The sequence below is a fragment of the Cetorhinus maximus genome, chromosome 4 (assembly GCF_964194155.1).
Source record: "Cetorhinus maximus chromosome 4, sCetMax3.hap1.1, whole genome shotgun sequence".
Lineage (NCBI taxonomy): Eukaryota > Metazoa > Chordata > Chondrichthyes > Lamniformes > Cetorhinidae > Cetorhinus > Cetorhinus maximus.
Genome location: NC_135882.1, coordinates 68,193,690 through 68,217,695, shown reverse-complemented (window position 1 = coordinate 68,217,695; position 24,006 = coordinate 68,193,690). Strand labels below are relative to the sequence as shown.

The 24,006-nt window shown below is 46.8% G+C and overlaps 1 protein-coding gene across 4 annotated transcripts in view; it reads left to right on the top strand.

Annotated features, from left to right (window-relative positions):
* The window catches only part of LOC144679671 (uncharacterized), a 665,324-nt gene that overhangs the window by 99,021 nt on the left and 542,297 nt on the right, over positions 1-24,006 (top strand). For all 4 annotated transcript variants that reach the window (XM_078540272.1, XM_078540271.1, XM_078540274.1 and 1 more), the window contains one exon: positions 16,883-17,023. In XM_078540272.1, the coding sequence (XP_078396398.1) occupies positions 16,883-17,023 (141 nt within the window). The remainder of the gene's footprint in view (positions 1-16,882; positions 17,024-24,006) is intronic.

Below are 24,006 nucleotides of genomic sequence, written 5' to 3'. Positions count from 1 at the left end.
ATGGAAGACGGCTCTGCCAAGCAAGATACACCTCCAAATGACCAGGAGGAAGTAAGACAACAACTCACTGATGCACAGGTAGAAGGAGGTCAACACTTCAATATGCATGCCAAATCTTTGCTTGTCTTGTTGGGCAGACAAACCGGACATGAACAGGATCCAATCGTGAAAACCTGGAACCCAGTAAAAGTTGTTGGTGAAGCTGATTCTCTAAGGTCATACATTGAGACAGAAATGGTCCACATTTGACCTACACCTGAGCTGGAAAAGCAGAAAAGATCATCAACATCACTAACCAGCGAGGAGACATCAACAACATCACCAGCAAGTGACACTGCATTAATGACCATATAAATACTGTGGCTACAAGAGCAGGTCAGAAGCTAGGAAGCCTGTGGTGAGTAACTAGCCTCCTGACTCCCCAAAGCCTGTCCACCATCTACAAGGCACAAGTCAGGAATACTCCCCACTTGCCTGGATAAGTGTAGCTCCCACAACACTCAAGAAGCTTGACACCATCCAGGCCTGCTTGATTGGCACCCCATCCACAAACATTCACTCCCTCCACCACCGATGCACAGTAGCAGCAGTGTGTACCATCTACAGGATGCACTTCAGGAATTCACCAAAGCTCCTTTGACAGCACCTTCCAAACCCGTGATCACTACCAACTAGAAGGATAAGGGCAGCAGATAGATGGGAGCACCACCACTTGGAAGTTTCCCTCCAAGTCACTCACCACCCTGACTTGGCAATATATCGCTGTTCTTTCACTGTCTCTGGGTCAAAATCCTGGAACTCTCTTTCTAACAGCACTGTGGGTGTACCTACACACCACATGGATTGCAGCAATTCAAGAAGGCAGCTCACCACCACATTCTGAACGGTAACCAGGATGGGCAATAAGTGCTGGCCTAGTCATCCTGTCAACGAATAAAAAAAAAAGCACGACTCCTACATCACCAGAATCAACACTCAGCATCGCCTGTGCAGCATGCCAACTCACCGCTGAGAGCAATGATTGCTAAATCAGGGAGGCAGTGGCATAGTGGTACTGTCACTGGACTAGTATTCCAGAGACCCAGCGTAATGCTCTGGGGACGTGGGTTTAATAGTGAAATTTGAATTCAATAAAAATCTGGAATTAAAAGTCTAATGATGATCGTGAAACCATTGTCAATTGTTGTAAAAACCCATCTGGTTCACTAATGTCCTTCCTTTAGGGAAGGAAATCTGCCTGTGACTCCAGACCCATAGCAATGTGGTTGACTCTTAAAAATGCCCTTTGAATGAGGACAATTAGGGATGGGCAATAAATGCTGGCCTAGCCAGCGATACACACAACCCATGAATGAATTTTAAAAATCTACAAGATAGAGGCACAACATCTTACCATCTGAATGATATGAATAATATTTTGAGAAACACAAACTATAACACACAAGGTATTCAGTTTAATTATAAAAGGTGACTTTGAATCTTCTTTAACTTTTCTCTTATCCAAACTAATGATTGGAACAGTTAGATTGATATAAAGGCATTATATTTTGTAAAGAATATTATTCGTAAAGAGCTAGTTGTTATGCAGACATACATTAAGGATGCCACATTTACTGCTGTACTGCAGTCAGGTGCTGAGCAACAGTGTATTAGTCCACCAGACACATGGGCTAGAGTTTTCCCGTTGGTGTGCGGGGGCGGGCCCTGCACGTACATGTGTAAAATGACGCGCGGTGATGTCGGGCGAGAGTCCCGATGTCACCCCGCACCGTCGCGATATTTTGTTGGGCAGGCACGCGATGCTCTCCAATGTGCGCCCGCCATTAATTAACGGGCCACTTAAGACCCTTGAGGCACCAATTGACTGCGATTTTTCAGCCCTTGCAATCTTCGGGTCGGCGCACGGGTGCAGCAGGCAGGCAGGTAGGACACATTTGTATAAACCTCGTCCACGGGCGAGATAAGAGGGCTCAGTGGGGTCACAAGTGCGCTCTGTCAAATATTGATGTTTCAAAGTTACTGACACTTGCCTGTGTGATCAGCAATACTTCAAAACGCAGACCAGCTGCTTGGTCTGCACTCTCAACCTTCAGGTCAGCACTCTGCAGTGAGGAATCTTTTTTGGGCCTGCATGTTTCAGCAAGCCTTCCCTTAGCCTGGGAATGGTGGCTGAACTCTCCATTGGAGGCACCTCCTCTGAGGAGGAAGGGAGGGATAAAATAGGGAGAATGCCAGGAGTGCACATTCAGCCTCCAGGGGAGCGACCTTTGGGAGGTCAGGTGCAGGCACGAGGGGTGCAGGGCCAAGAGGTAGTCCAAAGCGGAAGGGGCTGCAGAAGTCACCACTATTCTGCTGCCAGGGTTTACAGGTGGCGAAGCAGCTACCTCAATATGACTGAGGTGCAGTGCCAAAGGAGGCTCCGTCCCTCAAGGGAGACAGTCAACGATATCTGTCAGATGATTGGGCTTGAGATCTCCGCTAACTGTGTGGTTGGACACCCTATGCCAGTGGCTCTAAAGGTCACAGCTGCCCTGAACTTCTATGCCTCTGGCTCCCTCCAGGGGCCAGTGGGTGATCTTTGTGGTGTCTCCCAATCAGCTGTCCACACTTGTGTCAAGCAGGTTACAGACACTCTGTTCGTGCATTGACCTTCATCCTCGACTGTTGGGACGAGGCAAGCCAGATACAGCGAGCCAGAGGCTTCGCGGCCATTGCTAGCTTCCCCCGCGTCCAGGGTGCAACAGACTGCACACATGGCCATCAAGGTGCCAATGGGTGAGCCCGGTGCCTTTGTCAACAGGAAGGGCTTCCACTCCATGAACGCGCAGATAGTGTGTGATCACAGGATGTTGATTCTACAAGTTTGTGCAAGGTACCCAGGCAGCTTCCGCGACGCCTTAATCCTCAGGTACTCCCAGATGCCGGGGCTCTCAGTGCTCCAGTCGGGCTGGATGGATGGCTCCTGGGTGACAAGGGCTATCCCCTCAGAAGGTGGCTCATGACACCTTTCCGCCATCCAAGAACGGAAGCTGAGCAGCTGTACAATAGGAGCCACACCTCCACAAGGGCTGTGTTGGAGAGAGCCATTGGTCTTCTCAAGGTGCGCTTCCGATGCTGGGACCGCTCAGCGGGCACATTCCTGTACCCCCCCCCGGGTCGTGTGTCACTGATAGTGGTTGCATGCTGCGCTCTCCACAATCTTGCGCTGGAAAGGGGGGGGGGACACTGCGGACGATGAAGACGTCGACACAGTGGCTGCGGCTGCACATGATGAGTCCAGCAGTGAGTCTGAGGATGAGCATGCACAGGGAAATGCTGAGGGGGTAGACGTTGACCCAGGCATACTCCAGGGAGGCAGGAACACCCAGGAGGCTTTAATCCATCAAACCTTCAGCTAGCACACCATATATGGACCTCTAGGACAAGCCTGGGCTGTATGCTCCATATTTGAGACCTAAGTGCAAAATTTGCCTGGTTAGGAACATTAACTAAGGCCCTTGTTAATAAAGCTGAATGTACCACAAAGCACTCATTACATTATATGAAACCATCCACCTGCAGAAGGAAAGAGGCAACCTCAACCATGGTGACATGACTGAATTTATTATTGCAACCAAAGAAACTTAATGAAACAAAATGAAAAAGTTGTTAAAAAATCACAGCAACTCATAAAAACCTCATTGCGAGCCAACACAAAAGCACCAGTGATAAACCCGGGTGCTATGTCTTGGTGCTGACTCCTCGCTGGGAGTGGCATCTGAGACAGCCTGCTGACTCTGCTGTCCTGTTGGCGTCGATGACCTTGATGGTCGCCCTCTGGCCCGTGGAGCCTGTGCTGGCCCCGCCTGGGAGGGAGCTGCCAGTTCCACAGCTGGCATCTCCCCAGTGATCGCAGCCTCACCGGATGCAACGGTCACTAGCAGAGGGGCTGAGGAGCCGCTGCCCTCATCCGGAGCGCCCTGAGAGGAGCCCACAGAGACGACAGGCAGCTGCTGCACCCAAGTGAGGTCGCTTCGGACCTCCCTGCTCACCGTGGATGGATAGGCATCAAGCTGGGAAACTTGGTGCCCAGACCATCTCCCACACTGGCACTGACCAGCTGAGGTCAGTGCCAATGTGAGGGCTTGCTGGTCCAAACGCATGCCCAGGAAGCATTTGGACCAGCCACTCTCTCCATGGAGGACGCATGGTGCTTGGACATGAGGCTCACTGACACCAAGCCAAGCATAGCCTCATGTATCTCCCCCAGATGCTCCACACCCGGCCACATTTTCTGCGCTTGCTGCGTCGCAGATAACTCTAGCGGCACATCATCAGGCACCAACTGAGCATATGCCTGGCCCCCTGCAACCCTCCGACTGCTGGCACCATGGACACTCTCTGTCTCTGCCAGCTCCTCCAGCAACTGTGAAGTGCCCTCACCGCTGTGCCCCGGGACACTAGCCGATGTTCTAATTCCCAATGAGGTGCTAGTATCTGCTCTGGTGCCTGCCTGGCAGAGATGGTGTGACGCTGGTGAGACTAAAGGACCCTCAGGTGTGAGAGGGGACCCCTGCTGCTGCTCCTCCCGGCCCTGCTCCGCTGATGCTGAAAGGAAGAACAAGGACATTGGATTAGTTAACGTGGAGACAATGTCAATGTGTGTCCCTGTCCCCCAGATCATTATGTGCTCATCCTTCCATAAGCAATGGTCAGGGCATGTTGCAAACTTCAATCACTGAACATTCAGCACTGCCATGGCTGCTGGGAGAACAATGGTGACCTCACTGCTGGGCAAACATACCTACCCGTGGCACTCCAGCCTCACCGACACCAGTGGACCAGCCCGCATAGCATCTCTCCAAATCTAGGGCCTCCTGCTCGAAGCGGCTGAGAATTGCTTACTGTGCCGGCCCGCCGGCAGTCCTCACCCGATCGGCAGCATTATGTGCATTCTTCTCCTGAAAAAGAGAGAAGAGCATTGATTTGTGCTAATTGTACCTCGACTCTCTTCGCGGACGGCCCACCCCAACCAGAGTGGGACATTGCAGGGCTCCAGTGTCTTCTCAACCTGCTGCTGTTGAACACTCATAAAGATGCTAGGCCTGTCTCCCCCACCACCACCCCACCCCCTTGGACAAATGCTGCCTACATCACATCAGGCACCACACGGGGGGGCGGGGAGGGGGAGGTGCACCAGGGGGAAAGCCCACCTGTTGGGTTACGTGACCAATGCCAACATGTTACTCGCCCTTCCTGAGCGCAACAGGTCGTTGAAGCGCTTGCGACAGTGAACCCAGGTGCGCCGCATTACGTCGTGGGAGCTCACCACCTCCGCCACCTCCTCCCCGGCACGTTTGATCATGTTGGCGGACCTCCTCTTCCCATCCAGGAGGCACCAGATACCAGGATCTCCCGCCATGCTGCCACCTCCTTGAGGACGGCAGCAAGGCAATCATCAGAAATACAAGGGGCACAGTGCCCCCCCCTGCCTTACCCTTCTGTCTGGCCTGCTCACCAGCAGCGCTCTGGGAAGCCCTTCCACTGGCCATCATTCGCAGCCTTTGAAAGGTTGCAGCAGCTTTTTAAAACAGGCCCCCAGGTTGCCATTGGACCTGGCGGTCATTGCAGACCCGCTGCTGCCCGCCCACTCCCGCTGTCCTTGGGAGCCGCGTTTTACGCTGGGCGGGCTTTAATTGGCCCGCCTGCATAAAATGGGTCAGCACCGCCCACTCCTGCTCTGCACCCCCCGCCAGCCAGAAAATTCAGCCCATGGAATGCTGTAAGAAACACACTCAATGAAGCACCAGCATTTTGAATTTACAATGTGGTTATTTCAAATTTATGGGAACCACAAAACACAACAGGTGGATGCCTGGTGCACTATTTGAAAAAGATTTACCTGAAGATGGTGGAGGGAGGAAAGAGAAAGTGTGTGTGTATTATATAGGCCACACAAACAATAAAATGCACCCACCCCCATTGCCTGGCCTGGGATAGCTGGAGCTGCCTGGATGATGTTTTTTATGAGATCTGGTGGAGGACTGTGCCCAGGCAGTCCTCGCCGTCCCGAGTGAGGACATCTGCTTCTGCCTATCAGGAAGATCAGTACCAGAGACTTTTAATAATCTCTAGAAAGTGCAACCCTGCAGCACTGTCCCACCCACCAAGCCCAAGCCTGACTTTGAGTGGTGACCCCTTCCCTTTCTTTTCTCTCTCTCTCTCTTTAAGACTTGACCTGCGTTCTCCTAGAACTGCATTGAAGGGAGGAAGGCACTCTCCAAACCCAATCTAAAAGTGAGGTTGTTTTTCCTTTTCAGTTCCATTCCGTGCAGATTAAGATCATAAGAATAAGATCATAAGAAATAGGAGCAGGAGTAGGCCTATCACCCCATCGAGCCTGCTCTGCCATTCAGTAAAATCATGGCTTATCTGATTGTTGCCTTAACTCCACGTGCCTGCCAGCCCCTGATTATCCTCGATTCCCTTGTACAAGGCTATCATGAGGAACATCAGGCCTGAGACTTGGGGTGGGTAAACCTCGCAAAGCTTCAACAGCGATTTCAACTTTCCTGGCTCTGGGGTCCACAAGGACCTATTCGGGAATGGTTGCCTCTGCTGCTTCAGCTGCCTCTGCAGCCCTGTCACTGTTCGCTCTAATCACCATAAAACATGGGTGAGGAGCTACCCTTACCCCAACATGACGATTGGCACCTCAACCATCGGAACAGCCTCGAAAATGTATAGGAAGGCCATCCTTTTTTGGAAGTGGAAGTGGTGCACCTGCCCTCGAGAGAGAGGGCACATGGTGGGCAGAACCTTCCTGCTGGTACATCCTCTTGAGGCTTGTGTGCAGCAGACTGTCATCTCACCCTATATCCTGGGTGAGCTCCCCCTCCCCTGCCTTTGCCAACTGGAGGAAGTGAGGTCAGGGAGGGTGCCGATCCCGCCCCGCTTTAGAGAGACTAACCCTGACATGCCTTCTCTATCCAGCACCTAGTCTTTGTGGAGATGGCACAGGAGGACAATATGGAGGATTGATTCTCCATTTAGCATAGGGGACCGCCTACTGTGGCTTCTCGATGTTGGACACTGAGTAGTGCCATGCTTGTAAGGAGGTTGGGCATAAATGATAAAACTGCCCCATCTCCTGGGTTGCTGACAAAATCCAGGCAACTGAGGGTGGCACCCATCGCCATTCGTCCTGCTGCTGCCATACGCGGATCCGAACCCTCGGGCCTGCATTTGGCAGCCAATGTCACTGCTGCTGTCAGTGGGGAGGGGTGGAATGTCTGCGCAGAAGGAAGGTGAGGTGAGGAACCAAATACCTCGATGCAAACCCCCATCCCCCCCACAAAGATTATGCAAACCTGCCGCATGTGTCCCCGTGTGCGACCCTGGGTTGTGCCTGAGCCTGAAACTGTGCCTGCTTTGGTGGAACTTTCATATCTCAGTTGCAGGAGTGAAGGAGAAAGGAAGGGTGCACGCTGGAGGTCTCAGCAGACTTCGAGGTCTCCTTTCCTCTCCATCTCTCCTGGAAAAGGAGAAGAAGGTGCCACTCCTCAGATGTGGGAAAGAGCCTGGGTAAGGGATGTCCCTCTGTGTTCACCATGCACTATTAGTGGAAGTCCTCCATCTTTTGTCTGGCCTTAACCTCTCGAGCATGTCAGAAGACCCTGCCCGAGGGTGGGATGGAGGATCCACCTGGTATAACCCAGTCACTCGTTGCCAGGTTAGGCATCCTGGAGGCTGAGTTGGGTGAGGTCAATGAGGCTAAAGTTGCCTGCTCATGTACATGACCTGCTCGACCTGGTGCAGGATTCAAATAAAATGGCCCCACCCACTGGGTCACTGCTGCTGGTGGGGAAGGAAAGGTCCCCTTTCTCTGTCTTTGACTTGACACAGGGGTACTGGTCGTGGAGATGGAGCTTTTCCCTGTGTCGGCACATGCCCCGAATTCTGGGGCCTTGATCCGCTGCTTCCCTCTGGCCCAGCCCCCCTAGAGGAGCACACAGAGGACCTGTCTGCTGTTGATCCTGCATTGGGATAGTGACAAAGGTAGGGTTGGCTGGCGTGGCTGTGCGGTGAGCGGGTTGGTTACTAATGGTGACAACCCAGAGGAGGACATGGCATTTGGTGGAGGGCACCATGAATGACTTGAAATCCATCGCGAGTGAGGCAGTGGACAACTGAGTGTTTCCTACCGAGTCTCCCTTCATCCCCCTTGTGGAACTCTGGGAATTCCTGGCCAACAGATTGGGTCTCTGTGACAAGTTTCAGCTGGATCTTAACTGATGATTGGAGCTGGCACTGCCTGACAGATCTATCTGTTCTGCTGCAAAGACTACAGGCATGAGAGAAAAGTGAGCTGACTTGAGGTACACTGGTTCAAGATGTTCCTCACTAGGCTGCTGTGGGTGGGAGGATCATGCGTGACTATGTTCCCTCCGCTCTGTGCAGTGTAGGTGGTGGTTGCAGTATACTCTTGCCTGAAGGACAGCTATAGCCAGCCTCAACATCAAAGGCGCCTTCCTGGAAGAAAACCACACCTTTTAAGGTGACAAAGCTATGCAGCTCCTACAGTGGCAAGGAGTGGTCTAGATGAGCCAGCTCACCTCCATTTCTGTCTTGCTGGCCCCACATTTTCAGCTGGAGATCTTAGAGGTTGAAGAATCTGTGCAAGGTTTCTTGCTTCACCTCCCCATCCAGCTAGGGCATGTGCCTCTTCACTTCATGAATGTGTACATTCTCCAGGCTGGCACATGCAGTAAGCACGCTCCTTTGAAGAAGAAGCTCCATCTTAGCTCCATTGTCACCTTTGATCTTTTCCTCAGGGGAGATTTCAACTGTTCCCTTGAGGTGAGGGACCACTCTGGTTCCTCGCACTGCCAGGTGGTGATGGAGAAGTTGGGGGACTGGGCCAGGCACTACGACTTGGTAAACATTTGGTGAAATCTCCAGACCTACTCCAGTGCTTTCACTTTCGTGAGGTCTGGAGGAGGGACCAAAATTGACTACCTTTACGTTTCTTGGGCATATGTCTCCTACTTTCCAGCAACTTCTGTGCAGGCAGTGCAGTGCTTGGAGCACCGCCTGGTGTGGGCGCAGCTGGTTTCGCTCTCTGCTTGGGTGGGCTCTGTATACTGGCATTATAACTTTGCTTCTGGAGGATGAGTGTTTCCGGGACGTCGATTCTGGTTTGACTGGAGAAAGAAGCAGGGAGGTTCCCTCTCCTTGAAGTTATGGTGGGATGTGGGCTAGGCTCACATCAGCACATCTTCTTTCGGGAGGACACAAGAGGGTCAACAAGAAGGCAGAAGGCCAGGTTCCAGAGGTTGGAAAAAATGTGCTCAACCTAGAGTTCCACCTTGGTCAGGCCGTTAAAGACCCTGCCCTGTGGAAGGCCTATGGAGAGAAGAAGGATGTGCTAGCTGCACCTCAAGGCATGTTCATGAGTTTGTGGATCAGGCTCCTCCAGAACCTGGACTGAGGCTCCCCCTTCTACTTCCTGGAAAAAAGGCTGGGAGTCTGTAAGCAGCTTCTGGGGCTGCTGGCTGCCACCAGGTCCCCGGTGTCCAACATTAGTGTCCAGGCTTGAGCCTATTATAGTACTCTGTTCTCTTGGGATGCTCACAGGAGGACCTGCTGAAGATTGGCCCAGAGAACGTACAGCATCTCAATGCTCTGCTTAGACTGGCGAAGTTAACTGGTGCCCACGACAGGTTTTTGAGGGGCATGTCCTCTGGGCTGGAATGGTTGACAGTGGAGTAATGAGCAGGAATGTCTTGTTGAGTGACTGCACACAGGTCCCGGGGAAAGTCTGGCGACTGGGGAGATAGCCCTCTGTTGGCGCAGGGCCGTCAGTGTCCTGCTGCCCAAGAGGGGTGAACTCAACCTGCTTACGAACTGGCACCCAGCCTCTCTCCTCTTCACGGACTACAAGATTTTTGTCAGGGCCAAGCCTGCTTGCCTTGGCGCCTTGCTGACCCGCATGACCCACCCTGACCCATCCTACATGTTCCCAGCTGGACAATCCATGACAACATCCATTTGATCCAGGACCTGGTCCACTGTTCCCAGAGAGCTGGTTTGTCGGTCGCCATCCTTTCCTCACTTGAAGCCTTTTGCCTGGAGCACTACCCAGTTCCTTTACTTGGGAGTCTACCTTAATTCTGGCCAGAATGCCTGGCCATTGAACTAGCAAGAGCTGGAAGCCAAGATAAGCACTCACCTAGGGCGCTGGATAGGACTGCTCTGTGTGCTGTGTACTGTGACTAAATTAAAGGAACCACTTTCATTGCATTTATAACATTACTAGAAGATTTCTTTGTGGATTGGCAAGTTTAAGGATACTGCTTTATAAGGACACGAAGATTATATCATTTTTTCATTCATGCATGGGATGTGGACATCGCTGGCTAGGCCAGCATTTATTACCCATCCCTAATTGCCCTTGAGATGTAGTGTACAATGCATTTTTCTGCTGCTGAAGAATAGGTGAATGTTTCCTTAATCATTCTTAAAATCAGCTGTGCGGTCAGTTACAGATAAGACAGCTCTGTTTTTTAAATATTTAAACCTACAGAATTTAATTGTCAATATATAGAGGTTGTGATGAATCATGGTTTGATTCTTAATTTTGCTGATTGTAAGGTGTTAGTTTTAGATTCCGGTCAGAAAATGGGCAGCATTAGGCCAATGACTGTTTTTCTTTTTAATATATAGGTATACAGCATTATCCCATGTAGATGAGAATTTTAGTTCAATTTTCCACATCGGATAAATTAAGGGTATTAACCTGAGCTTTGCAAACAAGCAAAGTATTATACAAATAGAGATGGGGCAGAATTTTCTGTCTACCGGGCGGGTGGGCCCGACCCAATCTCCGGCGGGCGGGGAGCTGATTCCCACCGGAGAAGTGAGCCCCGCTGCCATTTTACGTGGGCGGGCCAATTAAGGCCCGCCCAGCGTGACGTCCAATGGGAAGCGCTATGCGCTTCCTGTGCGGGTGGGGGGGGGATTCCCCGAAAGCGAGAGTGTGCTCTTTCACGCATGCGCACAAAAGAGCGCACATCTCCCTGAGGCTAAGTGCTGCCTCAGGGAGATCGCTGACACTTGTACAAACATTAAAAATAGAAAAATAAAATCCTTAACATGCCCCCCTCATGTGACAATGTCACATGAGATGGGACATGTTCATAAATTACACTGAAATTTTATTAAACTTATAAAATCCCTACATGAAACCTCATCCTCATGTTTTTTCTATTGCCCATCGGCACTCCTGGCCTGCCCGCCAGCCTTAAGGTTGGACGGGCAGGTCCTTTAATTGTTTCAATGATCCTGTCAATGGCCTCAATTGGCCATTGACAGGTTGGCGGGCGCACAGCTGATTTTGCTGTGGGCCCGCCTTCCTGAAGATTTAAATGGGGTAGGATGACGTCGGGGATTCCCCCCGACGTCGTCCCGCGTCATTTTACGCATCGGCGAGTGGGCCCCACCCCCTGCTCGCCGATGGCAAAATTCTGCCCATGCTGTCCTCCATATTATATGCTGCATACACCACCAAAGTGGTCTTGTAGATTGCTGCATTGCACTATGAATTGGGAAACTTTAGGCATTGGGAAAAAATATATAAGGAATAACCTCTTTTTAAGCTATTTAGTGATATTACATTGCAATAATCCCATGATTCTGTGCAGTGTAAAAAGCTTAACCACCCTGCAACATTAGTTAATTTTTCTTAGTTTAGGATGAATATTGGTGCTTATTCTCAAGTAATCCTGCTTGGGAAAACAAAATGTTACACTACCAATTTCCCTGACTAATTTTTTTCACTGCGCCTTTAGATGCTTCAATTCTTACAGACTTCCTGCTATATCTTTCCAGGATTATTGCCAGATTTCTTTTCATCTTATTAAATTCTTCCAGTTTTTCGATAATGGCCGTTACCTATGTCAGTTGTAAACATGGGATTTTACCTTCCTGCATAGCCTTGACTAAAGTCTGTCATGAAAGGACCTGCAACCACAAGGTTTTCCTGCTCAAGGACCTAGCCTTCGGCTCAGGTACCCTGTGGCACTAGGTACAGCTCCAGCTTCACTCTCTCAGGTTATCACATCTAGTCCAACCCACAAGGTACATGGGTGTGTGCTTGTTTGAAATTTTTCATCAATGTAGGAGAGAATCATGGCAGAGGCTTAGGCATGGGAGACAATCATTAGGGGTTACTCTGTATAAATTCAAACTGACCTGCTGCACTTTTGCAGCGTGATTTGTTCTAGTTACCTGAGGGAACCTTAGTTAGTGGGTATATCCTTCTGTTATTTGTGACAGATGCACAGATAACAGAATCTGTGCATGTCTGAATCAAAGGGACAGATTTTACTTACAATTTTATGTATTCCTCAGAAAGTTGGAAGAGTACAATCATTTATTTAATATTTGAGCAATGATCCAGGTTCCTTTGCAAAGATTGGTTCAAGAAGGCAACATGATCTCAAGGCATTTGGGCAGCATATCCAGGAACCTTTCAATAGATTCAGAAGATGCCTACTTTTACATTGTTGCTTAGCAATGTCACCATATGTGTCACAGCTTTTGTTTCAGTGTCTTATTTGGCATTATAACATGCCTTCAATTGTCCTTTCATTCCAAGATTGTTCAGAAATGGCTAAATATTGTATTGTGTTCTTAAATGATCAATTCTTAAAAATACTTTGTCACAACACCATTTAAACAGTCCTCCACAAATTCGCTTTGCATCCCAGGAGTTTGGTTTCATTGACCACAATAAGTTTCATCTGTAGATATAACAAGATGTCACATTTGTAGATAGCTATCTGTGTACTATATTGGAATCCTGCCTCTAGATTAATTTGCAGAACTGGTTAGTGCTAGATTCATATTCTCGGCCAGATATTGGTGTCCATTTTCAGCATCCTATTCGAGATTTCTACATTTGAAACTACTATGTAAGTGGTCTGACTACAGGCTATCATTATTCTAGTAAACAAAGGGGTTCTGTGTGCATGTGAGATACTAGCCCCAAGTGTTGAATGTTCTCCAGGTGGACTTGTTATTGACATTACCTGCTCAATATTAGTTGCATTCCACCCATCATAAACTTAATGGCATGAACATCACTTGCATGGACAACCCTAAGCAGGCTCAAAACTAATAAATTGCCTGTGATGGGTACAATGTATGTGAGGGTTGGGTCTGAGGCTGGTCACATGGAGATAACCTCCAGTACGCAGTGCCCTGGCCAATATTTATGCCTCAGTCAAAATGTTTTTTTTAAAAAAGCAGATTAACTGCTCATTGCCACATTGCTATTTGCGGAAACCTATTGAGGAGAAATTGGCTGCCATGTTTCCTACACTACAACAGCGACAACACATCAAAATAAAAAGTCCTTAATTGGCTGCAAAGCTTAAGGGCATTTTGAAGTTGTAAACAGCACTATATAACTGCACTCAAAGCACTGGAGAAGTATCACCAGCAGTGCCTTCACAAGATCCTCCAAATCTAGTGGCAAAAAAGATGGTCCAACAACAGCTTCCTCTCCTGAGCCAACATGCCCAGCGTCGAAATGCTACTTACGCACAACCAGCACCGCTGGGCAGGACATGTCATTCGCATGCCTGACACCAGACTCCTGAAGCAACTGTTTTACTTGAATCTCAGTCATGGCAGGAGGCTCCCATGAGGACAGTGGAAAAACTTTAGGGGTGTCCTCAAAGCATCCCTGAAGAGATCAAACACCCCAGCTGATTCATGGGAGTCTCCATCTTTTGATCTTCCAAAATGGAGAAGCTTCATTTGGGAAGGCACCGAGCACATCAAGAAGCTTCATCGGGAGCACGCAGAGGCAAAGTCGAGGCATCGGAGAGAGCCCTCATCTGCCCGACCCTCCAACCACCATCTGCCCGGCATTTAGTAGACTCGACACATTGCACAATGGGCATCAGCCATCTCAGTAGCCATCAAACTAGAGTTGAAGCAGGTCATCCTCAGTCCCAAGGGGCTGCCTAAGAAGAAGGATATAAATGAAAGTCTTTCTTTCTTTAGTGGCACTTTTGAATATCAGTGGGAAATAGTTAAACTTTCTGTTGTTTGATATAGTCATTGACTGGCACGTATGCAGTATAAATTTTACTTGCCACTTGTCAGTCTAATCCTGGATGTTTTTCGGGTTCTGCTGTAGGCTGGCATGGGCTACTTTAGTATTGGAGGAGCTATGAAAGGATGTGAATACTGTGAAGTTGTAAGCAGTAGAGCTGTTTGCTAATATTGTTAAGAGAGCTACATCAATGAAGCATATGAAGGTCATTGGTCCAAAGATGGTTTCCTTAGGCGTTGCTGCAGTGATGTTATTAGGATTGTGATGAATGCGCCTGACAACCACAGGCATCTTTCTTTCATGTCAGGTATGACTTCAGCACTGGAGAGTTTGCCTATTAGCATGCATTGACTTAAGTTTTGTCTAAGCTCCTTTGTACCATATTTGATTGAATGCTGCCATAGTGCCGAACGTAGATTCGCTACAATGATGCTAGGGTTGGGAAATTGTAATTTTGAGGAACAATATGAGATACTAGGATAATTTCCACTGGAGCAAAGAAGATCAACAGGAAATTTAATTGAGCTTTTTAAAATTATGAAGGATTTTGCTAGTGTTATGAGATAGTTGAAAAGTTAGCTATGAGTGCTCATCAGTTTAAAATTAGAGTAAAGAAATAAGGGGGAATTTCTTTGCATTGTTGTTGGAGCATGGATTGCTTTACTAAAATGTTTGGTTAAGGCAAAGATTGTAGCATGTATTACTGGAAAGTTGATTAAATATTTGATGTGGAAGGGCACACAATGGAAATGCAGGATTCATTTGGTTTGTTCTGCAAAGAACAAGCTCTGTTATGATACGTTGACTTACCTCCTTTTTGTGCTGTGAACTTCTATGGTTCTATGCTCATTAGAAAAAAAAATACCCTACATATATCCTGGTGTACGCTTACCCTGGTAGCTAATTTTCCTCCTGTAAGGAAGCTCCAGGTAAGAGGAATTTTATTTGTGCTCTTGAGGTAATTCAGTAACTCTCAAGAAATACTAAAACGTTTGCTTTCAGAAGCAAGCTTTCCAAAGTTGTTTGTCTTTGCAGAGAAAATTTACTACTTACTGTTAAGAGTGTGAGTGAATGATTCGCTTCCTGCACCTAGAACCACATGAGGCAGACGAAACACATGCTTGCATCTGTTTCTGTAGCTAGTTTTTTCTGGACCAAGTTGCCAGAGGCTTGAGGGGTGCCACTCCACATCGAGCATAACTAACCAGGACGCTCTCCCGCTCTTACTGTCTGCCATTGGCATATTAGAAGGATTTACAAGTTGAAAATCAATTGTTTGGCCACATTATGAATGCACCTTCTGTGGCCATCAAGCCCTGGAGTGGGACTCAAATCTGGAGCTGTTGGCTCAAAGGCACTACCCACTGCACCACAACATCTCCTGAATGTCAAATGATCTTCAGATAATAATAAAATGTGATATAATTGCAGTGTTTATCTATAATTGGGTCAAATACTATTAAATTACTAATGCTGCCAAGAATTTAAAAATTAATCATTAAAATTTTTAATCATAAAATTAAATACCTGCTAATCTTGGTTTTAATCACATTTTATGAATGTATTTACTGCATCTGTCTCTTTCAAGTTTGTTTTATACATATCTTTAAATAAATCGATTCAGTATTACCACAAACTGTTAATGAATGAATAAATAAATAGATTTAAAAAAACGTTTTAATAATGAAAACACAAAACCAAGCCTCACTGAACTATAACACAGCCTCAGTTCAGCATACTGAACTGAGCCACTATGTGAAAAGGACACCTGAGCCCTATTGCTTGCTATTAGTTACATCACAAATCTCAAGTTTAAAAAAAAGCATTCAAAAAACTCCAAAAATATTAACACGTTAATGACAGAATTTAACTACAATTAATTAAAATGCTAGTATATAAATATTATTTTGATCAGTATGTTCTAACTCGTAAAGTGTCAGCTTTTGACTAACTTGGACTTTATCTTAAAATATTTACATGGAATTTAAACACAATTAATAACAATATGCAGAAATTGATTATCTTGGCAAGGTTTACAGCTTGCTTTAATTGCTTAAAATAGCATTTGTCAGTTTTATGTTTTATTGACAAACTTTATCGATTTATCTGATTTTTGACTTTGTCTTGTCTCTGGTACATAAGATTCACATGTGCTGTTGAAATGGGAAATGGTTGTATTGATTTCCTTAACTTCAGCTGAAATGCTAAAGATTTTTGGATAAGCTTTCTCATTACTTAAGCCAAAATCAATGTGAAAGAGCTTCTTTTAATGAAAGAGCAGCCTGAGCACCTACTACAGAAATGGAGTCCTGTTCATCCTTTGCTTTAGGTATTGATCACCTAGGCTGTTTTACTGATGTCCAATTGGTTGACTTTGTCGTTCAGCTTTGTGTGTAAACTTGCAGCTTCAGAAAAGAAAAGGCATGATACAGAGATGACAAATGAAATCCTATTCCTGCAACAGAAAAAGGTGGGTTCCTTGTTGAGGTTTAGCTCTAAGCTATTCTGTGTAACTTATATTGAATGATTGTCTTAAATGTGTGATCTACTAGCACAACAATACGAGTACTTGCATGGAAGGCACGTTTATGTTCGTACAAGAGAAATAAAAGAATGTTGATTGAGTTTTCAGTTTGTCAATTGTAGATAGTATTTTCTGATTCAGGAGAAGAGATCAAGAATCAGTATTTGGTCTTCCTTTGCTGAAAGTACGTTCGTAGTAACATTAATATATTTTCTTTGGCTACTGTTATTAATTAATTGTTGGATTCCTTTCAGCTTGAAGCAAAGGAACACAGGATTCATTATCTTCAAAAAGAGCAACAAAACAAGAAGACAGAAGCTCATGGTAGGACAGCTCAGCAAGAACAGAATGAACTGGATGTTGATTGCAAGTCACTTCAGCCGGCACAACATAAGGTATTTTGCATAGCTATCATTAACTGTCCTGTACTACATAAATTACCTAATTACTCGTCTTAATTAAGTGAAAGGGACTTATTGACATGTGAGTCAGATAGCAGTATCATGGTACTGTGTTCTGAATTTATTAATTTTCAATTAATGGTCTTTTCACGTAAGCTTCATAATTTCAAAATCTGCAAAGCTACATAGAATTATTTTGTATACAGAACATTATGCTTTTGACTCATAACTGAGTAAGTGTATTTATATAATGCACCATGGATTGGCACTTTCTGAGCAGAATATTCAGCTGTAGGTCAGTCTGCATTTTTTTCCAGTTATTTCAAACGTCAGTGAGTGTCAAACTATTCAAAGTGTTGGTAATCGATTTATATAGTTTCTGTACACAGAGACCAGAAGGAAGTCAATATTTTAAAGGCCGTACACTGGCAACAAGAACACACTGAAATGGAGTAGTGGCATTTTTGGTGCATTCTTCCTCATCTCTATTTCCCTGTCAGCATAACAGCAGCCAAATTGATCCAGGCATACTTGAGTGTATGCTGTAAATTGCACTGAAAATTTTATTTGTGTAATCTTAGAGGGCTGAGTCATACATATTTTTTCATCAGCCTCAAATTTTGGAGGAGCATCCCTGACATAGTGATACTTCATTTATACCAGAGTATTAGAATCTGTGCTGTTGAAGGTAATAGAACAAGCAGCTGAGAAGTATCCATCCTTTTGGAGTGGGTTGAGGCCTTGACTGGTTTATATAAAACTTTCAATGCTAGTTGTGTTCATGTATTGTATGACACATTGCTTGAAATTTATTTGAAAATGTTTCATTTTGAAATGATTTATTTCTAATTGTTCTGTTGTGATTGACATGGATACATAATCCAATGAATCTTTCTCTAAGAATTATTGAAGCTTTTTCTTTCATTAGCACCTATATTATAATCATTATTTAATTATTGATTGTTTTATACTCAAATTCATATTAGCATAAACACACAAGCAACAAAAGAGAAAATGTGTTTTATACAGAGGTACAATGACAATGCCTATGTTATATTTGAAATTACTTTGATATGCTCATCCAGATTGCCACTCCTCTTGTAATTACTTACCTTGAAATCCAACCGCTCCTAACCCGCCTGACCTTCCAGCTCAGGCCGGCTGAGATCTGTGCAGTTTTGCACACTCCTGGAGCCTACAGTCGAGGGCAGCTCAGTCGCAAGTGAGCAAGCCATGCCCCCGTTTTTACGGCATTAGCTGCCGTAAACCAGAGAAGTTTAAAGGTCTTTTACAAGCCAGGAAGAAGGTAAGTGTGTAAGGTAACTGGATAGGATTTGGGGAGGTGGGGAGGGTTGAGTTGGCCTAGGGTTGGGGGAGGGGAAGGGGGGTGGTTGTTGGGTTGGGCCTTGGTGGAGGGGGTGGGGGGGCTGCTTGGGGGAGATGGGGGGTAGTGTCAGGCCCGGAGGGGGGGAGTCAGGAGTCGGATCGGGTCAGGGGTGGGGCGTGGAGTTGGGTGTAGGGAGTTGGGTAATCGGGTCGGGGTTGGGATTCGGGAGCCGGGAGCTGGGAATCGGGAGCCGGGTCAGGCCTGGTGGTGGGGTAGGGTAGTCAGGTGAGTATTGGTGAAGAGTCCTGTGGGAAGTCGGTGGGGGGGTAGCTTGGGGTGGTAGTGGGGGACTTTGGGAGTCCCGTTGGGGTGGTGGGGGGGCTTTCATGGGGGGGGGTCAAGATGGGTCAGTACAATATTTACCCAGAAGCTAGAGGTGGTTTTAATTCTTCCACCTGTTTCTGGGTAACTATTGCTGTAACACAGTCAGAACCATCCAAAGTTTGCGATTTAAAGCACATTTTCAGATGGTTCCCATTGCAGGGGAACTGCCCATCAGAATTTTGAACTTCCTGGGCAATCTCCGTGCAGCCATTACCTGGGAACTTTTGGGGGTGATTCCCCAGCGCATTTTTTTACCCCCAAATACACTGCCCAGGAGCTCGGAAGTTATGGGCCAGTAAGTTGAGACGGGAAGTGAAGAGGAAAATGTGATTGGCAAAGAGAGAATATGATAATAGAATGGCAGTTAACAACCCAAAAATCTTCTGCTGGTATGTAAATAGTAAGTGGGTAGTAAGAGGCTGTCCTATTAGGTACAAAGAGGGTGGTATATGCTTAGAGGCACAGGGCAAGGTTAGAATACTTAATGAGTACTTTGTATCAGTGTTTACTAAGGAAGAGGATGCTGACAAAATATCGGTAGAAGTGAAGATGGTTCAGGTATTGAATGGAGGGAAAATTGATAAGATCTACTAGATATATTAGAAAGATACACTAGAAAGGTTGACTGTGCTTGTAGGGGATAAATTGCCTGTTTGGGATGACTTGCATCCCAGGTTGCTAAGGGAAGTGGGGCTGGAAATAGCGAAGGAGCTTGCCATAATCTTCCAATCTTCCCCAGACAGAAGGAAGGTGCCAGAGGATTGGAGAGTGGCAAATATGATGCTCTTATTCAAGAAAGGGTGTAAGGACATTTCGAGTAACTACAGCCTAGTCAGTTTAACCTCAGTGGTGGATAAGGCTTTCGACAGGGAAACTCAACAGACACTTGGAGAGGTTTGCGTTAATTACAGAGAGCCAGCATGGATTTGTAAAAGGCAGATTGTGCTTTACTAATCTAATTGAATTTTTTGATGAAGTAACAGAAGGTTGATGAAGGACTGAATGTTGTCTATTTTAAGAAAGTGTTTGAAAATGCCACATAAAAGGCAGGCTAACAAAATTGAGGCTTATCAAATAGGAGGGTCATTGTTAGCTTGGATTAAAAAAAAATGAATTAAGGACAGAAAACTGCGAGCTGTGGTAAATGGTAGTTTTTCAGATTAGAGGATGGTAGTGGCGTTCCCAAAGGTTAGTGCAAGGACCGCTACTGGAAATGTTTGAATTGGGAACACATCATGTACTGAATTGGTAATAGAGCGAGGTAGGACGAGTAGAAAAAAATAATTCCATTATGAGAATTTGACTAAACTTGGGAATTTGTAGCAGAAGGGATGGAGTAATATTCTTGGGTCACGTGGACTGCAGCAGTTAAAGAAGGTGCTTCATGACCACCTTCTTAAAGGCTACGAAGGATGGAAAATATATTCTGACATGGCTGGTGACATTCTGATTCTGAGAATTAATTTTAATAAGCAATTTAATTTCAATTTAAATGACTAAGGAATTTCTGGTCCTGCCCAAGGTGGGAAACGCCACAGGTGGGACAGAAAATTTGGAGAGGCAGCCAAAAGTCCATTGACTTTCAGTGCATGGAAGCGATGGGACTGGAAAATCACAGCCAAAAAGTCTGAACCTATACAACATTTATAGTAAAATGGCAGCACAGGAAATAGCTATATCACATGTTCCTGCAGAATGTGGGAGTTTTGAGTCACAAATATTAATTTGGACAAACACAACTGCAAACTTTCAGTGCATAGAAGCGATGGGACTGGAAAATCACAGCCAAAAAGTCTGAACCTATACAATATTTATAGTAAAATTGCAGCACAGGAAATAGCTATATCACATGGTCCTGCAGAATGTGGGAGTTTTGAGTCACAAATATTAATTTGGACAAACACAACTGCAAACATTCTCTCTGAATGAGATCACTTGTACTCAAGATCTCAACTTGAGATAGACAATCTGGAGAAAGAATTCGGAAAATAGTCACATCAGTCAGATAGGACGCAGGCAATGGTCAGCAGAGGATCAGGGAAAGTAAGGACGGACAGTATGATAAAAATATGAAAGTGTATGAGAAGAGAAAGAGGTTAGTGCAGCTTCCTACATGTTATGATGGAAAAAATAAACAAATCTTACCGCTTAATTTTGAAATTTTTCCCAAGAGCTTCCCTTATCCATTGCATTTCAGCTGATGTTACCCCTTCTCCGGTGTCTCTGCTGTGCTGACTCCACTAGGGTTGCCAACGCTAGGGAAAAACAAGGGATGCAGAGGTAGGGGAGGTGGCAGGGTAAAGAAATAGTCAACAATGTAAGTAACAAAGTAAGTGTGGCACCGCTGAGAAGTAACAGTGCAGTGGAATTAAATTTATAAGTATATACTGAAACAAGAAAGTTAGCAATTCACCAAGGCTCCTTGACAGTATCTTCCAAACCAGCGACCTCTGCCATCTGGAAGGACAAGGGCAGCAGACACATGGGAACACCACCACCTGCAAATTCCTTTCCAAGCCACACGCCATCCTGACTTAGAACTAAGTCCCCCTGTCGGAGGGGTTGTGCGGGGGCGGGTGTGAGCGGGCGCAGACCCGATTGGTGCCCCCGATCGGGTCCGCGCCACCATTTTACGTGGGCTGGCCAATTAAGGCCCGCCTATTGTGACGCGCACCCAAAAGCGCTGAGCGCTCCCTTTATGGGTGGGTTGCCTGAGTCAGGAGTGCACTCTTTAGCGCGCAAATGCAGAAATTTCCCTGAGGCATCTCTGTGCCTCAGGGAGACAAGTTTTAAGTTTTAAAGGTTAATGAAGTGGAGAAGTCATTTTTATGACATGTCCCCTCATGTGAAACTGCCACATGTGCATTAACTTTAATAAAAATTTGTGTGGAAATTTAAAATCATTCATGAAACCTCATCCCGCCCGTGGATGAGGTTCCATGAAAAATGCGAAGGCCGCCTGGGCTCTTCGCCGGCCCACCAACCTTAGGGTTGGACAAGCAGCTCAGGTAATTGCTCAATTGCCTTTTTAAATGGCCTTAATAGGCCTTTGACAGTTTGGTGGGTGCGCAGCCGACTCGGCTGCGCGCCCGCCGAACTGAGAATCTAAATGATGTGTGGTGATGTCGGGATGCATGCCCAATGCCACCCCACTTCATTTTACGGCTCGGCGAGCTGAAGATTCAGGCCTATGTTGCTGTTCATTCACTGTCGCTGCGTCAAAACTCTGGAATTTCCTTCTTGGATGCTGATCTTGAGTACCTGAACACCGAGATTCAGGAACTGGCGAGCAATGTGGCCCGAGTCAACAAGAAGACCTGCACCAACCTCCACCACCTGCTGCTCACCATCAGCAATGACAAGGTGCTCAACAAGCTGCCGGGAGAAACCACCATAGCCCTGAACATCATGGCCATGCTACTGCCCAAGAAAACCAGACATCTCAGCAAGGTTTATGCCTGAAGGGGAAAGATCAGAAAAAGATCAAAACATAATGCGAATAAAAAATTTTAAAGAAAAAATATACTGCCCAATGTATGGCTAAAAACCATAATCTTGTGGTACAGCAGCCCCCCACTGTCAAAACCTCAGTTCTTCCAAGATCCCACTTCCCCTGCTATAAGTCAGCAACAGCCAACTTGCAGGCTGCCTGGACCCTTCCCATCCCCTTCAAGCCTGGCGGAAATGTATCTACATAGGACAGTGTACCAGCTCCCATCCCAGTCTCGGGGTCAATCCCTGACGCCCCTGCAAGCCTTGGCCCTACACACCCAACCCTCAAGCCTCGGCCCCCTCCTCCAAGCCCGCCATCCGAACAGCCTATCTGCACTCCCCTCCAGTCTTGCCCCCCTCCTCACCCCACCCTCTCTGTCTCACCCCCTTCCCCAGCACTCCCCTCTGTCCGTGTCCACCTCTTCCTCTGTCTCCCCCTCGTCCGCCTCCCACCCCCTCCCTCCCAGTCCCCCTCCTGCTCCCCTCCATGTCCTCCTCCCCTTCGCTTCTTGTACCCCTCCTCCTCTGCCCCGTCCCTCCTCTCTCTCTCCATCTCCCTCTCTCTCTTTCTCCCCGTCTCCACCTCTCTCTCTGTCTCCCCTCTCTCCTTCCCCTCTTACCCTGTCTCTCCTTCTCCCTCCTCTCTCTCTCTGTCTCCCTCCTCTCCATCTGCCTCCCTCTCTCTCTCCATCTTCGTCTCCCTCTCTTTCTCCATCTCTGTCTCCCTCTCTCTATCCCTCTATGTCTATCTCTCTCCCCCTATCTTTCTGCCCCCCTCGCTGCCTGTCTGTCTCTTTCTCTCGCTGTCTCTCGCTCCCTCTCTCTCACTGTCTCTCTTGCTCCCTCTTTCTCTCTGCCGCCACCCCCCCACCCCCCTGCTATCTCCCAGCTGATGTTACAACTGGACAAGCCTGATCCCAGAGTGGAACCCAGCTTCTTAGATCCCAACTTTTAATTTGTTTGGATACGTGGAGAGTGGCTACTGAGCAGAGTCACTGGAGTTAGCTGATGAACTTTTAACAAAAGAATAAAACATTTAGTTAACAAGAAAAGATGGACTATATTACAATACTCCTTCACCCACAACTATACTTTTACAGATATGTACAGACTTGTAAGGATAGCACAAGTTACAAAAGCTATCTTTTACTCTAATATTCACAGTAAGTACACAGTCCATGTAAACGAGTAGACGACCTGTGGTCAGACACCCCACACTCTGAAACAAAGTTACAAATGCCACCTCAACCAGATGGTATGGATCTCTCAACTCCCCCCAAATGCTTGTCACACCATGAGCCAACCAGCCTCACTGAACTCTGTCTTTCACGTGAGGGTTTCCAACCTCCACTCTCCAAGAACTCGCTTTGGAATCGTCTCTCAAACCAACGCTTTCTCTCAGACGCCTTCCGCAAGGGTCCACTTCCAGGGTTTTGCACCCTCTGTCCGATGTTTCTCTCCCCATGGGTCACCACATGCTTTCAAGCTGTCTCCCACGCATTCTCTCTCACCGACTCAGCTGTCAACAGTACACCACTGCTTCACATGCCCATAACAAAAAGTTACAGACCTTCAACCATCTCTTCGGACCTTCTGGCCTCCCACTAGCCTTTATATCACTATAAATCTGCTTCCCATGTTGTTTGTCTCTTTAAGCCGGAAGCCTTTCTCTGCTCCTCACTCTTAACTTCACCTAACAGGATCTTTTCCAGGTTCCTGTCCTTCCTTTGACTAGAAGGTCTTCTTGGGACTTTCTCCTTTTCCACTCCCCTGG